The sequence below is a fragment of the Jaculus jaculus genome, chromosome 6 (assembly GCF_020740685.1).
Source record: "Jaculus jaculus isolate mJacJac1 chromosome 6, mJacJac1.mat.Y.cur, whole genome shotgun sequence".
In the NCBI taxonomy this organism is placed as follows: Eukaryota; Metazoa; Chordata; class Mammalia; order Rodentia; family Dipodidae; genus Jaculus; species Jaculus jaculus.
Window position 1 is genome coordinate 32,042,564 of NC_059107.1, and position 17,672 is coordinate 32,060,235.

Consider the following 17,672-nt stretch of genomic DNA (forward strand, 5'->3'; position numbering starts at 1 on the left):
CCCCAGTTTGAGGTTCAATTCCCCAGGACCATGTAAGCCATGCACAAGGGGGCGCATGCACCTGGAGTTCATTTACAGTGGCTGGAGGCCCTGGCGCACCCATTCTCTCTCTCTCTCTCTCTCTCTCTCTCTCTCTCTCTCTCTCCTTTCTCTCTGCCTGTCACTCTCAAATAAAAATATTAAAATTAAAAATAAATAAATAAATGAAAATGTAGCCAGGTGTAGTGGTGCATGCCTTTAATCTCAGCAGTCAGGAGACAGAGGTAGGAGGACTGCTGTGAATTCGAGGCCACACTGAGACTACATAGTGAATTCCAGGTCAGCCTGAGGTAGAGAACCTACATGGAAAAAACAAAAAAACAAAAAAAAGTCTAATAAACTGACATGCTTCTCTCTTACAAAGTCACATAAAAACTGGCTGATTTTTAAAATACTAGTAGACATCCACTCAAGATCAGAGAATCTAGATTAAATGCTTGAAAATCAGTAATAATGTGCAAGTTTAGTATATATTCATTTATTTTTAAATCATTCTTTGGCCACTGGCTAGCCAAAGAAAAAAGAATGTAAAGGCACCTATAGAAACAAAAGAGAAAAAATAAATATACCAATCCCACGCAACCTTAAAACTTAAGGAACACTGAATACTAAACAATAAACAAGACAACAAAAAAGGAAATAAAGAAAGTGGCTCAAAGAGAACACATGTAAAGATGATCTCATGTATTGTAACTGCTGTCTCTGAAGAAGGAAATGAAATGGAACAAACTAATACTAAAGTTAGGGGCTACAGAGATGGCTTAGCAGTTAAGGCACTTGCTGCAAAGCCAAAGGACCCAGGTTCAATTCCTCAGTACACAAGTAAAGCCACATGTGTAAAATGGTGCATGTGTCTGGAGTTTGTTTTCAGTGGTTAGGAGGCACTAGGAGGCCCTGGTACATTCATTCTCTCTATCTATATCTGCCTCTTCCTTCTTCTCTTTCTCTCCCCCTCCCACCCCCTTGAAAGAGAGGAAGGGGAGGGGAGGGGAAGGGAGGGGAGGGGAGGGGAGGGGAGGGGGAATAGGAAAAAAGGAAAAGTAAGTTAGTTTAGGGGAAACACAAGAAATATTAAAAGTTCCAGGGGAAAGCCAGTACTACAGGTGGGATACCTCCCAGTGAGTTGGTCAGGGATGCCCTTTGAAGCAATGTTCTTATTGCCCACCAGAACTAGACGGTAAGACTAGATGGTAAGGCACCACATATTTCAGTTACAGGACACTAAGAAATCAAAAGGAAACTATCCCAGCAACCAGTCAGGCAAGATGTGCCACTAGGGTAAGTAAATAAAATAATATTAAGAGTGCTCATCAATGCCTCAAAAAACAAAAATAAATAAATGGGAATGTTAATTTTTTTAAGTGTTCATCATTCTCTATTTTTTATATATATGTATTTTTGGTTTCCTTTCAGACAGGGTCTCAACTGTAGCCCCAGGCTGGCAGGAGGCTCACAGCAATTCTCCTATCTCAGCCTCAAATAAAACAGATCTTGACTAATCAATTCTGAGACATACCCTAAATTCTAAAAATAAAAATTCTTGCCACATGTGGTTGTGCACACTTTTAATCCTTTAATACCAGTCTGGGGAGGCTGAGGTAGGAGGATCTCTGTGAGTTTGAGGCTACCCTGAGACTACATAGTGAATTACAGGTCAGCCTGGGCTAGAACAAGATCCTACTTAAAAAAAAAGGGGGGGGTGCTGGAGAGATGGCTTAGCGGTTAAGTGCTTGCCTGTGAAGCCTAAGGACCCCAGTTCAAGGCTCAACTCCCCAGGACCCACGTTAGCCAGATGCACAAAGGGGCGCACGCATCTGGAGTTCATTTGCAGTGGCTGGAAGCCCTGGCACACCCATTCTCTCTCTCTTCCTGTCTTGCTCTCACTCTCGCTCTCAAATAAATAAATAAAGATTAAACAAACAAAAAAAAAAAAAAGCCAGACATGGTGGTGCATGCCTTTAATCCCAGCACTAGGCAGGCAGAGGTAGGAGGAACACCGTGAGTTCAAGGCCACCCTGAGACTACACAGTTAATTCCAGGTCAGCCTGAGCCAGAGTGAGACCCTACCTCTGGAGGGGGGAGCTGACCTGTGGTCCCATATCCAATAGTTAATAAAAAGAAAGTTGGTCAAAGGTGTTATGATTTCTTATCTCTTCCTAGTTCCTTAGACCTGTTTTTCCGTAAACAATCAGGGCTCCTTCTAGAAAGGAGGTCTTTCATAGATTAAAACATTGTGGTTGGCCAAATTCAGCCCTGGGAACTGGTACCAGAGCTAATCTCTTCCTGTGACAGCCCTTAGCCCTAACCAACCAACTGTCCCTCTGGGTCACCTGAGCCAGAAGGCAGCCCATCTCCACTAAGAGGTTATAAATACCTTTGCAAGGGGAGGGCAGGCTCTCTGATCATTTGGGAATTTCCATCTGTGGATAAATTTTCCCCTCAGCTGGGCCTGGGCAGGCTTAGCCCAGGCCCAACCAGTAGGGACCCTTACTTTCCACATGGGTTCTTTAGCCCCTCCAGCTCCCCACATGGCAGGAGCTCCTTTTTGTTTTTAATATTTTTTATTTATTTTCAAGGGGAAAAACAGAGAATGGGCACAGCAGATTCTGTAGCCACTGCAAATGAACTGCAGAGACATGTACCACTTTGTACATCTGGCTTTACGTGAGTACTGGGGAACTGAACCCAAGTCCTTAGGGTTTGCAGGCAAGTGCCTTAACCATTGAACCATCTCTCCAACCCAAACTTTCTTTTCTCTTTTCTTTCCATGCGTTTTCTCCCAGGCCCTCCACATGGGATCTCTAGCCACTTGGGAGCCTTTCCTTGGCTCTACTTCCCTCAATAAACATAATAATCTAATATTTTTTTAAAAAAAGCCAGGCACAGTGGCACACACCTTTAATCCCAGTACTTGGGAGGCAGAAGTAGGAGGATCCCCATGAGTTCGGGCCCACCCTGAGACTACATAGTGAATTCCAGGTCAGCCTGAGCTAGACTGAAACCCTACCTTGAAAAACCAAAAAAAAAAAATAAAGTAAGTTGCAGGAAGTAAAGGGAAACAGACAGGAAAACCGGAAGACAAAAAAAAAAAAAAAAAAAAAACATCATTTTAGAGCCTGTTGCAAAAGCCCAAATAACAAATAATTGGGTAAAGAAAGGGAAGTAAAGACAAACCTGGTGACACACACCTTTAATCTCAACTCCCAGGAAGGTAAGGTGGGAAGATCACCATTGAGTTCAAAGCCAGCCTGGAGCTATGCAATGAGTTCCAGGTCAACTTTGGCTAGAGTGAGACTCTACCTGGTGAGACAAGTACGCTTTCTATTATTTATTTACCTATCTGTTTTGATAGTTGTGGGGTCATATTCAAGGTTCTGCACATGCTAGGTAAGCACTCTTCCACTGAACTACAACAAGAGCTATAACTGTATTTTTTCTTTTCTTTTTTTTTTTTTGGTTTTCCAAAGTAAGGTCTCACTCTAGCTCAGGCTGACCTACAACTCACTATGTAGTCTCAGGGTAGCCTCAAACTCTTGGCAATCCTTCCTCTGCCTCCCAAGTACTGGGATTAAAGGCATGCACCATCAGCCTGGCTTTAATCACTTTTTCCTCACTTTCCACACACACAAAAATTATGACACATTTGATTTAGTTTATTCTAATCATTCTAAAATATCACATTGGGTTAATATATTACAAAACTAAACATGTACTATTCTTTGAGGCAAGTAGTCCATTTATGATGACTTATTTTGTTGAAATTGTTTTTGACTGCTAAATCACTGTGGTTGCCAAATCTTTACACCAGGAGCAAAGCTTTCCAAGCAAGCATATACTTGATGCAGAATACCAATCTGGCTTCTATTTTTATGATATTTCATCTCTTGACTTTTTGTTTCATTCACATTAGCTATTTTCACATCAAAGCAAAAGGCTATCTTGTTTGTATTTTTTTTTATTACATGACCTGGAAATGCTTGTTTTTGTTTCTGTACTGACATGTGAAGAAGAGAGTGTTACTTGCATCACCGTTTCCGTAAGGCTAACAGTGAACTGGAGTATTGGATGGCTGAACACTGGCAGGAACAGATGTTGATGGTGTATCCAGGTCCTCCCCAGGGCCTAGTAGGGAGGTTAACAGAGGAATGTACTCTGGTACAGTTTATGCAGATATGGAAATGATTTTTAAAAACAATGACATATTAAAACTTTTGTATTCACATGATTTTGAAACTGCCTAGAAAGCTTATCTTACAAAAATATTACTTCAATCATAACTTTAAAAATGTAATTCTACCAAAACAAAAATTGGTAAATTTCTATTCAAATTACAGGAATTGGTTATTAAAAGAAAAAAGAAGACTCCTGATGTTTCAGTATTTCCTGATTTCATTTTGTAAATATGAAGAGGAACTTCAATTATGGGAAAAATTGAAAAGCTATATATGCATATAAATGTATTATTTTACTTCCTGTCTTGAAGATTTTGAATTCTGGTGTTGGTTTCAGATGGATTAATTCAAGTATGCTGTGTTTTCAAATGAGATTCATTAGTGCCCACCCCCAACATAATTTTATTTTTCATAAGACCTTAATATTGGTTGAGGCCTAATGCCTTGGGATTTACAGATTTTTGTTTTTAAATGCCAGACCTTTTCAACAAAATAGTGTTTGTTATCAATTTGGTACTAAACATTTATAATTACTGTGTAATTATAAACAAAATTACATAAAGCTTTGAATATAATTATGTAGCATAAAAGTTAAGGTTGTTCACTATAATGGCAATTTAGAATTAAAGCTATTACTAGGGCTCAAAAGAGAAAAAAAAAAAGCCAGGCAAAGTGGCACATGTCCTTTTAATTCTGACACTCAGTAGGCAGAAGTAGGAGTACTGCTGTGAATTCCAGGTCAGCCTAGACTGAACTAATGTGATCCTACCTCAAAAAAAAAAAACAAAAAACACTTAAATCATCCTTAGCCAAAAAGTAAGATTATTTAATTTACAAATCCATTTATAAATCAAAAGAAAATCAAGCAAAAATTGCATGGCCTTGGCAAACTAGTATAAAGGTACAGTCACAAAACAAACCTGTCATGTATAAAGAGGCCTACTTTGAGGACTACAGCTCCACACTGCAGAATACTGACCTCACCATCACTATCAGATATGACAATGAATGAATCTTCAAGTCTTCGCTTCTTCTTCACACTGACAGTAGTGGTACTTTCTGCATCCTTCTTGTCCAAGTTCTGACAATTAGAGACTTCTTTAATTTTTTTCTTTCTTCGAGGCATCTTGTTGCCTGAAAAACAAAAACACAGGTTTAAATAATTTACTCAAAGTATAAACTTTTATGCATGTAATACTAGCACTGGGGAAGCTGAGGGTTGCTCCTGTGAATTTGAGATAAGGCTGAGTTACCAAGCAAGTTCCAGGTCAGACTAGACTGGAATGAAATACTGCCTTAAGAAAAAAATAAAAAAAGTGAGCCAGGCCTTTAATCCCAACACTTGGGAGGCAAAAGTAGGAGGATCGCTGGGAATTCAAGCTCAGGGTGACCTAGAATTCACTATGTAGTCTCAGGGTGGCCTCGAACTCCCAGCGATCCTCTACCTCTGCCTCCCAAGTGCTGGAATTAAAAGTATGCACCACCACACCCTGTTCTACTCAGTAAAAATCTTACTTTTTTCTATAGACTAGGAAAACACATACACACACATATAAATCTCACCTCTGGGCTGAAGAGATGGCTTAGCAGTTAAGCACTTGCCTGTGAAGCCTAAGGACCCCAGTTCAAGGCTTGATTCTCCAGGACCCGCGTTAGCCAGATGCACAAGGGGGCGCACGCATCTGGAGTTCGTTTGCAGTGGCTGGAGGCCCTGGCGCGCCCATTCTCTCTCTCTCTCTCTCTGCCTCTTTCTTTGTCTGTTACTCTCAAATAAATAAATAAAAATGAACAACAAAAAAGAAAATTTTTAATCTCACCTCTGGTGAAATTTCAATAGCATTAAAAAAAAGGTAATTTAGGAGCCAGGCGTGATGGCACACGCCTTTAATCCCAGCACTTGGGTGGCAAAGATAGGAGGATTACCATGAGTTCAAGGCCACCCTGAGACTACATAGTGAATTCTAGGTCAGCCTGAGCTACAGTGAGACCCTACCTCAAAAAAAAAAAAAAAAAAGTGATTTAGGGCTGGAGGGATGGCTTATCAGTTAAGGTGCTTGCCTGAAAAGCTAAATGTCCCAGGTTTGATTTCCCAGGACCCATATAAGGTGATACATGCATCTGGAGTTCATTTGCAGAACTGGACGCCCTGGAACACCCATTTTCTTTCTTTCTTTCTCTCTCTTTTCTCTCTCTCTCTCATAAATAAATAAATAAATAAATAAATAAATAAATAAAAACAGTGATTCAAGCCAGGCATGGTGGCACATGCCTACAGTGCCAGCACTTGGGAGGCTGGGGTAAGAGGATCATTGTGATTTCAAGGCTAGCCTGGACCTAGAGAGTGAGTTCCAGGTCAGCCTAGTCTAGATTGAGACCCTACCACAAAAAAAAAAAAAAAAAAAAGTAATTTAGGGCTGGAGTGATGACCTAGCAGTTAAGGCACTTGCCTGCAAAACCTACAGACCCAGGTTTGATTCTCTAGCACCTGCGTAAGCCTGACGCACAAGGTGGTACATGTTGGATTTTGTTTGCAGTAGCTAGAGGCCCTGGCACACCCATCCTTTCTTTTTCTATCATTGTTTTGTAGTGGATCTACAGCCACCTGGCTGAAGAAGGTGTCTCTGGGCGGTCCAGCCCTAAAGTGTGGTAATGGGTTTGAAATTCCAATCTAAAGATACACAAAATGTACCTAGCTAGAGTTCCTGTGTAGCTTTTGGCTTGTGTTTTTCTCTCTCTCTGCCTGGACCAGTGAAAGCAGGCCAGCTTCTTCTGCCATTATGGAACTTCCCCTGGATTGATAAGCATCAATATGCCTTCTTCCATAATTGTGCCTGGTCTGGAAGTTCATCTCAGCGAACCTGAAAGCTGTCTGCCACAACCATAAGTAAATGAAAAAAAATTGGGGGCTGCAGAGATGGCTTAGTGGTTAAGGCACTTGCCTTCAAAGCCTAAGAACCCAGGTTCAGTTCCCCAGTACCCACATTAGCTAGATGCACAAGATGGGGCATGTGTCTGGAGTTCATTTGCAATGGTTGGAGGCCCTGGTGCACCCATTCTCTCTCTGCCTCCCCCTCTTTCTCTCTCAAATATTTAAAAAGAAAAAAATTTTCAGCACTTGGGAGGCAGAGGTAGGAGGATCTCCATGAGTTCAAGGCCACCCTGAGACTACATAGTGAATTCCAGGTCAGCCTGGGCAAGAATGAGACCCTACCTCAAAAAAAAAATTTTTTTAAGAAAATATATGGGCTGAAGAGATGGTTCAGCGGTTAAGGCACTTGCCTGCAAACCTTAAGGACCTAGATTCAATTCCCTACCCAAGTAAAGCCAGATGCACAGGATGGCACATGCATCTATAGTTTGTTAGCAGTGGATAAAGGTCCTGGCATGCCCATTCCCTCTCTCTTTCTTTCTCTCTCTCTCTCTCATAAATATAGAAATAAAAGTATTTTTTTAATAAAATAGCAGCAGGGCATGGTGGTGCACGCCTTGAATCCCAGCACTCAGAAGGCAGAGGTAGGAGGATCACTGTGAGTTCAAGGCCACCCTGAGACTACATAGTGAATTCTAGGTCAGCCTGAGCTAGAGTGAGACCCTACCTCAAAAAACCAAAATAATAATAATAATAGTAATAGTAATAAATTTAAAAATGAGTAAAATATCTGGGCATGGTGGCACATGCTTTTAATCCCAGCACTTGGGAGGCAGAGGTAGGAGGACTACTGTGAGTTCAAGGCCAGCCTGAGACTACATAGTGAATTCCAGGTCTGCCTGGACTACAGCAAGACCCTATCTCAAAACACCAAAAAATAAAATAAAATAAAATAAAAAATAAGGGCTGGAGAGATGGCTTAGTGGTTAAGCCCTTGCCTGTGAAACCTAAGGACCCTGGTTTGAGGCTTGATTCCCCAGGACCCACGTTAGCCATATGCACAAGGGGGCGCATACATCTGGAGTTCATCTGCAGTGGCTGGAGGCCCTGGCGTGCCCATTTCCTCCCTCCCTCCCTCCCCCACTCTCTCTTTCTCCCTCTCTCTCTCTCTCTTTCTCTGTCTGTCACTCTCAAATAAATAAATAAAAATAAACAAAAAATTTAAAAAAAAATAAAAATTAAAAATAAACTATTTCTTCTTACCTAGAAGCCATCAAACTACAGCTGGTACTCCAACAGAGCTTCAACCAATCCCAAAAAGAAACCCAGAAATCTCAATGACTCTACTGGACCAACAAAACATGTGCCTAACAAACTCAACATAAAGAATGGCCTGGCATGGTGGAGCTTGTTGCAGTCAGCTGCATGTTGCTGGAAGAAAACACTCAACTAAAGGGTTTATCTTGGTGTACAGACTTGAGGGGAAGCTCCATGATGGCATAAGCAGAGGGTAGACATTACCTCCTGGCCAACATAAGGTGGGTAACAACAACAGCAGTGTGTGTCAAATACTGGCAAGGGGAAGCTGGCTGTAACACCCATAAGCCCACACCCAACAGGATGCTCCAATTCTCAAATTGACACCAATTGGGGCCCCAGCCTTCAAAACACATAAATTTATGGGGGACACCCTGAATCAAACCACCACTTTCCACCTGGTTCCCATAAACTGATAACCATCCACGATGGAAAGTACAATGCATTCAGTCCAACTTTAAAAGTCCCCAGGCTGAAGAGATGGCTTAGCGGTTGAGGCACTTGCTTGAGAAGCCTAAGAACTCATGTTCAAATCTCCAGGTCCCAAGTAAGCCAGACACACAGTAACATAAGTACACAATGTCACACATGTGCACAAGGAGGCACACACATCTGGAGGCCGTTCACAGAGGCTGAAGGCCTTGATGCACACATTCATTCTCTCTCTCTCTCTCTCTTCTCTCTCTCAAATGAATTTTTTTATTTTTTGAGGTAGGGTCTTGCTCTAGCCCAGGCTGACCTGGAATTCACTATGTAGTCTCCGGGTGGCCTTGAACTGCCAGCAATCCTCCTACCTCTGCCTCCCGAGTGCTGGGATTAAAGGCGTGCGCCACCACGCCCAGCTCAAATGAATTTTTTTTTAAAGTCCCCATAACTCTTATCAATTGCAGTGATGTTCAAACATCCCCATAGTACCAGGTCTTTTAACTAAGCCATAATACCATGAAAAAAAAGTCAGGTACGGTGGCACACGCCTTTAATCCCAGCACTTGGGAGGCAGAGGTAGGAGGATCACCGGTAGTTCAAGGCCACCCTGGTTCTACACAGTGAGTTTCAGGTCAGCCTGGCCCTAGAGTGAAACCCTACCTCAAAAAAAATGAAAAATAAATAAATAAACATAAAAAATAAAAACATAATGACAGAATAATTATTCACAATGCAAAAGATGGCAATGGACATAGCAAAAAATATTCAACCAATCCAGGCATGTTGGCACATGCCTTTAATCCCAGCTCTTAGGAGGCAGAGGTAGGAGGATCGTGAGTTCAAGGCTACCCTGAGACTACATAGTGATTTTAGATCAGCCTGAGCTAGAGTGATACCTTAGCTCGAAAAACAATAAATAAATAAATAAAAGAAAATATTCAACCAATACAAGATTTAAAACAAACAGGGCAAACATGAAATTCTATAGCTCCAAATCTGACAACTCTCATCAGTGGTGAGTCTTAAAGTCCAATAATTCTAACTAGCAACAAGTCTCTGGAGTTGCAATTCTGCCCCTCCAGCTAGGCTACTCACAGTCCCAGGAAAACTTCATTCAGTGCTGGCAGCTCTCCTTGACAGCCATCGCAACAACAGTTCATCCACATGGCTCCACTGGGCCTCCATGCAGGTAATCCAACAAGCCTGCTTCACAGTGCCCATGGCCCTTTCCAAAATACAAAACTGTGTTGCAAATTCAATGACTCACTCTCCTGGATTTGTTATACTCCATATGACCAAGTGGGCTGCCAGTTTGTTAGTTCAGGGGGAAATAAATCAGACTTTGAAGAACAGGACACTCCTTCAGCATTCAGACACCTTCAAAAGTGTTTGCATTCTTCCTGTTATCCCAATGCAGAACAGCTGGCACAGCTGAGGGCTGTAATCTCTCATATAATTGCAGCTAAACAGAGAGCAGTTTTGGTCCAAAGATTTCATTTCTCTCTATGCCATATCCCTCTGCTCACACCAGTGCATTTGTATGCAATGCAATCCTAAACAAGTTCTCAGAATTTGGGAATAACAGCAAGCCTCTCAAAATAACTGCTTCTAGTCCAACCCAGGCCAAAGTTTTTCTAACCCTCATAAGCCAAACCTTACAGTCCACAGTTCTTACTGCATTCAGGTCCTACAACTCTGACAGAATAGTCTATCAAGCTGTTCTTACAGCACTCTAAGATGTCTCTTAGGGCCAAGATTTCAAATTCTTCCACATTCCTTCCTTAAAAATTAGCTCCATGACCAGGCGTGGTGGTGCGCGCCTTTAATCCTAGCACTCAGAAGGCAGAGGTAGGAGGATTGCTGAGTTTGAGGCCACCCTGAGACTCCATAGTGAATTCCAGGTCAGCCTGGGCTAGAGTGAGACCCTACCTTGAAAAAACAAAAATAAATAAATTAGCTCCATGGGGTTGGAGAGTTAGCTCAGCAGTTAAGGCGCTTGCCTGCAATTCCAAAGGACCTCGGTTGAATTCCCCAGGACCCATGTAAGCCAGATGTGCAAGATGACGCATGCATCTGGAATTCATTTACAGTGGCTGGAAGCCCTGGCATGCCCATTTTCTCTCTCTTTCCCTCTCTCAAATAAATAAATATTTTTTAAAAATTAGCTCCATGGGCTGAAGAGATGGCTTTGCAGTTAAGGCGCTTGCCTGCAAAGCCAAAGGATCACGGTTCAATCCCCAGGACCCACGTAAGCCAGATGCACAAAGTGGCACATACATCTGGAGTTCATTTGTAGCAGCCTGAGGCTCCATTCTCTTTCTCTCCCTCTCCCTACCTCTCTCTCTCTCAAATAAATTAAAAAAAATTTTTTTTTAATTAGCTGCAAATGGCCAAAAGCCACAGTCAGGTTTCTAGCAACAAACACACCACTCTCATTACCAATTTTACTACTGCAGTCAGCTTCACATTGCTGGCAGAAAACACCCAACCAAGAGCAGCTTATGAAAGGAAAGGGTTTATTTTGGCTTACAGACTCAAGGGGAAGCTTCATGATGGCAGAAGAAAGTGATGGCATGAGCAGAGAGTGGATATCACCTCCTAGCCAACTTAAGATGGACAACTGCAACAGGAGAGTGTGCCAAATACTGGCAAGAGGAAGCTGACTATAACACCCCCAAAAATATACTGCCTCCAGGATGCTCCAATCCCTAAACTGCCACCAGCTGGTGTGACAATATTCAGAACACATAAGTGTATGGGGGACACCTGAATTGAATCAAACCACCACAACACCTTTAATCCAAGCACTCAAGAGACCAAGATAGGAGGACTGCTGTGAGTTTGAAACCAGCCTGAGACAACATAGTGAATTCCAGGTTAGCATAGACTAGAGTGAGATCCTACCTCAAAAAAAACAGAGTGAAACTCTACCTCAAAAAAAAAAAAAGAAGAATGGCTGTCTCCAAGTCTGTCCCAGGAAGCTCCTCCTTGGGGACAGAAGAAGGGAAACCATCTCCCTGATTTTCAATGCTCCTATTTCAGCAGGATGTAGTCACCAAAACTAATCTTCCTGCTTCTGTACTCCTAAAAAAGATTTAGGAAGAAAGGTCTCTCAGGGGATAACTGAGGCAAGCATCAAGTCAGCCCAGCAACCCAGTGTACCTTCTCTTGTCTGTTTCCTTCCCAATTGGAAATCGCCCAGCACTTCCCTTCCAGTGAGTAATTTGTGTTCAGGCACATCCTGATAGAAGGGGAGATTAGGAGGAAAAAAAGGGGGGGGCAGGTGTGGTGGCACATGCCTTTAAGCCCAGCACTCAGGAGACTGAGGTAGAAGGGTATGCATGTGTTTGAGGCCACCCTGAGACTACAGAGTAAATTTCAGGTCAGCCTGGGCCAGAGGGAGACCCTACCTCAGAAAAAAAGAAAGGCAGGCAGGCAGGCAAGCTTGAGAGCCCTGTTATATCGAGAGCAATCACTTCAAGGAAAAAAACCCATTTACCATCTCATGTGCATGCATAACAAGATGCACTACTTAAAATTATGGAATGGGCTATGGGGTCAAATACATCCCCAACCATGATCCCTTGGGCAAATGGTAGACTCCACACTCATGAGGGCTTCAGCTGCTCATGGTACCAACCATACTCAACAAATCTCACAGTATAATCCAAAAAAAAATTTTTTTAATGGAATGAACAGCCAGCCAGTACATGCTTTAAATAGCCCATCTGTCAATCAGGGTAAAGACCCACCGCATTCCAGCTCTTGGGGGTCAGCTCTTCCCTCCACCTACGCTCATAAAAGGAACCCCAAGAAAGAACTCCAATTGGTTTGGATTTGTTGATAAAAAATATTATTTTCAGGGATGGAGAGATGGCTTAGCACTTAAGGCACTTTCCTGTTAAGCCTAAGGACCCAGAACCCACTTAAGCCAGATGCACAAGGTGGCGCATGCACACAAGGTGGCACACATGCCTGGAGTTGGACGGCAGTGGCTGAAGGCCGTGGCACACCAATTTTCTCTCTCTCTCATAAATAAAACTTGAAAAAAATTGTTTTCAGAACTGGTAACATGTTCAGCCTATATTTATAGCTATTAGATATTGAAAGGCTAAGACATGCCTACTTTCTATGCTTCAGATATGAACTAGGCTGCCACAAGGCAACTAAACTTAAAAGTTAGACAAAATGACTTTAAGCTTTGGGGGCATTCTTTTGCTAGATCTGTTTCAGTAATCAAATGTGTTATATATGTACATCCATCCAAGTTGGTGTACCTTCCTTCCTATGTGTTTAATAACCTATGTAGTAGCCAAAGACAATTGGATTCATTGGAGCTAAAAAGGCCAGTATTTTGGACCCTGCTTCCAGGTCACGGGGCCACTGGGATTAAAGGCATGTACCACTGTACCCAGATATTTTTAATAATTTTTTTTTATTTTATTCATTTTATTTAAGAAAGAGAATAGGCACACCAGGGCATTCAGCTGCTGTATTAAGGGATGTATAGGACTTAAGATGGACAACTGCAACCTTGTGCATCTGGCTTACGTGGGCCCTAGGGAATTGAACCTGGGTCCTTTGGCTTCATCGAAAAACGCCTTAACTGCTAAGCCATCTCTCCAGCCCCCAATATTTTCTCCAAGGACTTATCTTCCTGCACTCCATTAATACACTTCTGGGGTCCTTTAGAATAGTTTCCCTCTCTGAGAGACTCTCAAAGTGCTGTATACCCCTGTTCAGCAGGAAACAGTTAAAGACCGAACAGTCATCATCCTCTTTCCTCTAATAACAGTTAGAGTGTCTTCTCAGTAGAGGGGAGAATGACAGGGAGTCAAATAGCCCTTTTAGGCAGTTAGGGTGACTCCTGAAAGTTAAAAGGCACTTGCTAGAAATCAAAGGATCTGATTTATCTCTGACCTGGTTCCCTACCTGTTTTGCCACAAACACAGGCACCTCCTGGGAGGGAGGTCTCTCCTAGAATTTAAATCTAGCCCTAATACTGTCAAACTTCAGCCACCAGAATTTGGCATCATGGCTAGCCTCTTCCTGAGACAGTCCCTAGCCCAAACCAACCAGCTGGCTCTCAGATGAGCTGAGCTGGAAGGTAGAGCCCACCATAAAGTTATAAATATGTTTGTGATGGGAGAACAAGGTCTCTGTGCTGCCCGACTTCTCCTGAACTTCCAGATGCTGATGAGTTACCCTCAAGCTCAGCCCAGGCCCAGCCAGGATGAGCAAAGGGAAGAGCCCCCTAGCCCTTAGTCTCCACATGGGCTCTTTACCCTCTCCAGCTCCCCACATTGTAGGAGCTCTTCAAACTATCTTTTTTTTCTTTTTTTTTTCCACAGTTTTCCCAGACCCTCCACATGGGCTCTCAAGCCATGTGGGTGTCTTTCCTTGGTCCTATACATCCCTCAATAAATAATTTAATATGATCCTTCTCAGTCTAATTTTATTCAATTCTTTGATTAAAAGTAGAAACAAGTAATCTGGGCATGATGGTGCAGGCCTTTAATACCAACACTCAGGAGGCAGAGGTAAGAGGATCAGTGAGAGTTCAAGGCCACCCTGAGACTACACAGTGAATTCCAGGTCAGCCTGGGCTACAGTGAAACCCTACCTCAAAAAAAAAAAAAAAAAAAAAGTAGAAACAAGTGGCACGTGCGTCTGGAGTTCATTTGCAATGGCTAGATGCCCTAACACACCCATTCTCTCTCACTCTCTCTTTCTCAAATAAATAAAAATAAAAAAGTAAAGGGCTGGAGAGATAGCTTAGTGGTTAAGGAGCTTGCTTGTGAAGCCTAAAAAGACTCAGGTTTGACTCCCCAGAATCCATGTAAGCCAGATGCACATAGTAGCACATGCATCTGGAATTTGTTTGTAATGGCTAGAGGTCCTGGCATGCCTATTCTTTTGTCTATCCCTCCCTCTCTCTCTCTCTCTTTGTGTCTCAAATAAATAAACAAATAAACTTTTTTATTTATGTCATTAGTTTATTTATAAGCATATCTTGTAGGAATTTAACAGTCTGATCCATTTCTGAAGTTAAACCTCTTAAACATCCGTCGTATCTGTTAAATGGATGAAATAAAACAACCTTATTTCTTAAGCAATTGGAGTCTTATGATAAGAAAAGGTGCTGCAAATCCAGATCCAAAGAAAACAGCCATCATGGCCAGTAACCGCCACTTGTTTTCCACTGAAAATGGCAAGGTCTTGCCCTGGACCTCCTTGTAGTGACTGGGCGAAACACGGATGACGTGAACCTCCAGATGCTCTGGCCCCACATGACAACACTGTACTCCAAATAAACTTTTTAAAGGGGAGCTGGAGAAATGGCTTAGCAGTTAAAGCACTTGCCTGTGAAGCCTAAGGACCCATACTTGACTCTCCAGATCCCACATAAGCCAGAAGCACAAAGGTGAGGCAAGTGCAAGGTTGCAATGCTCACTAGGTAGCACAAGTGTCTGGAGTTCTATTGCAGTGGCTGAGGCCCTGGCATGCCAATTCTCTCTAAAAATTTTTTTTTTTAATTTAAGTAGAAACAAGCCAGGCATGGTGGCACACACCTTTAATTCCAGCACTGGGGGGTGGGGGGGCAGAGGTAGGTGGGTTGCTGTGAGTTCAAGGTCACCCTGAGACTACATAGTGAATTCCAGGTCAGCCTGGACTAGACAGTAAGACCCTACCTCGAAAAAATAAAAATAAAAATAAATCAGAAATAAACCTAGGCTTTGGGGCTCAAGGACTTTCCTGAACTCCTAGCACTCCATTACAGGGCCATGGGTACACAGTGAGCTCAAAGCTGGCTTGGACCACACAGTGAATCGTGGGTGGGGACAAGTCTTGTGGGCAAAGAACTACTGAAACCACCCGAAGTTGGTAGCTCATCAAGGGTTTAATCCCAGCACTTGGGAGGCTGAGGTAGGAGGATTATTTAAAGAGTTCAAAGGCCAGCCTAGGCCAGGGGGACACCCTGTTTCAAATAACAACTGCAATCCTAATAGGGCTGGGGAGATGGCTCAGCAACTAAAGGCGCTTGCCTGCAAAGCCTGCCCATCAGGTTCAATTCCCCAGCACCCACATAAAGCCAGCTGTACAAAGTGGCTCTGCATCTAGAGTTCATTTGCAGTGACAAGAGGCCCTATTCTTGACGAGGGGACAAGGGTGCACCCGTTCTCCCTCCCCCACACTTCCTTGCTATTCGCAAAGAAACAAATAAATAATGTTTTATTTATTATTTGATAGACGAAGTGTGAACACTCCATGGCCTCCTGCCACTGACATGAACTCTAGACTCATGTGCCACCTTGTGCATCTGGCTTTACGTGGGTACTGGGGAGTCGAACCCAGGCTGGAAGGCTTTTCAAGCGAGCACCTTGACCCTACTGAAGCATCTCTCCAGCCCAATAAAGATACTTTTAAAAAATAAAATAATAATAATAAAGCAACTAGTGAAACCAAGTAGTACTGCACGACCAGAAGTAATCTGGCGGGAGGAAGGAGGTGGTTCATGAGGAGCGAGAGGTCCTCTGGGAGAGCAGCTGGGGGGACGAAGTCACCAAACGGTCCCTTCGCGGCTGAGGAAGCCCGGGCGACCGCCATCGTCCAGGCAGGCCTTGGGGACAGAGAGGCTGCCGCGTCCGAATGAGCGCGGGCCCGGCTCGAGGCAGGCAGAACAGGTTAGGGTCCCTCCCGGGGCTCCGTGCGGCCCACGCAACGTCCCGCAGAGGCCTACCTCCGCGTCGGGAGGCAACCCTCGGCCCGAGGAACCCGCGGCGGCCGGCGACTAGGACGTGAGAAGAGGACGGGCGGAGGTGGACGGCGGCAACAAGTACTCACGGGCCGGCGCGTCCAGCTCCGCCGAGCCTCTGGGGGTCGTGAGACGCCTCGACAACGACAGGAGTCAGAGTCCGTGCGCGCGCGCGCGGAGTGGGGGGGGGGGGCCGGGCGCGATCTCCGCGCGTGCGCACACACGGGCGCGAGCCAGGCTGTGGACGAAACCAACCGGCAGGACGGTGAAGGGGGAGGACGGCCGCTGTTGGAACGTACCAACTGGGACACACCATCGGAGTCTCAGGCGGTCCTGACCCGTCCACACTGCACACGCAGGCTGAATCTTTTGCTAGCATTTCATCACGGTTTGAAGGAAATCGAGGAATGTCACTAGAATCCCTAAACACCTACGGCAACCCTATCAAGCCTCCCCTAGGCCTTTATTTATAGGGGTTCAGAATTATATTGAAATTAGCCATTCACGTGTCTACTTACAAAGTATCTCAGATGGTAACCGTTAATGTCTGGTCATTACAATGGAAGAACAGAATCATGACATTCAGATTTGGCAAGTGGGAGTGTAAAATTAGAACAGGTTACTGTTGATTTGATGTGATTACATTTAAAATACACATTATTATTATTATTATTATTATTATTATTATTTATTTTGAGAGAGAGAGAATGGATGCTCCAGGGCCTTCAGCTGCTGCGAATGAACTCCACATGCATGTGCCCCATATGTGCATAGGCGACACTGTGCATTTGTGACACTGTGGGTCTGAGACCTGGAGATTCCAACATTAGTCCTCAAGCTTCTCAGGCAAGCGCCTTAACCACTGAGCCATCTCTCCAGCCCTAAAATACACATATTTGGGGGTAGGAGGAGTTAAAGGTGGGGTCTCACTCTATCCCAGGCTCACCTAGAACTCACTCTGTAGTCCCAGTATGACCTTGAACTCAGCAATCCTCCTACCTCTGCCTCCTGAGTGCTAGGATTAAAGGCAAGCCATGCTTAGATAAAATACACATTTTGTTGTTGTTGTTTTTGAGGTAGCATCTCCCTCTAG

General features: G+C 43.6%; 1 protein-coding gene and 1 pseudogene across 6 annotated transcripts in view; both read right to left on the reverse strand.

Moving 5' to 3' along the window:
- Uimc1 (ubiquitin interaction motif containing 1) overlaps nt 1–16,767 on the reverse strand; it is a 126,005-nt gene extending 109,238 nt beyond the window's left edge. For 3 of the 6 annotated variants that reach the window (XM_045152984.1, XM_045152982.1, XM_045152985.1), the window contains exons 1-3: nt 16,565–16,709; nt 5,191–5,345; nt 4,039–4,161 (exon numbers count right to left, since the gene is read on the reverse strand). In XM_045152984.1, coding sequence (XP_045008919.1) covers nt 4,039–4,161; nt 5,191–5,337 — 270 coding nt within the window. In that variant the 5' untranslated portion in view covers nt 5,338–5,345; nt 16,565–16,709. Of the gene's footprint in view, nt 1–4,038; nt 4,162–5,190; nt 5,346–16,564 lie in introns of all 6 variants that reach the window. The other 3 variants (XM_045152981.1, XM_045152980.1, XM_004665046.2) reach the window with 3 other exon arrangements.
- On the reverse strand, nt 14,925–15,115 carry LOC101610260 (annotated as a pseudogene).
- Nucleotides 16,768–17,672: the final 905 nt, after the last annotated feature.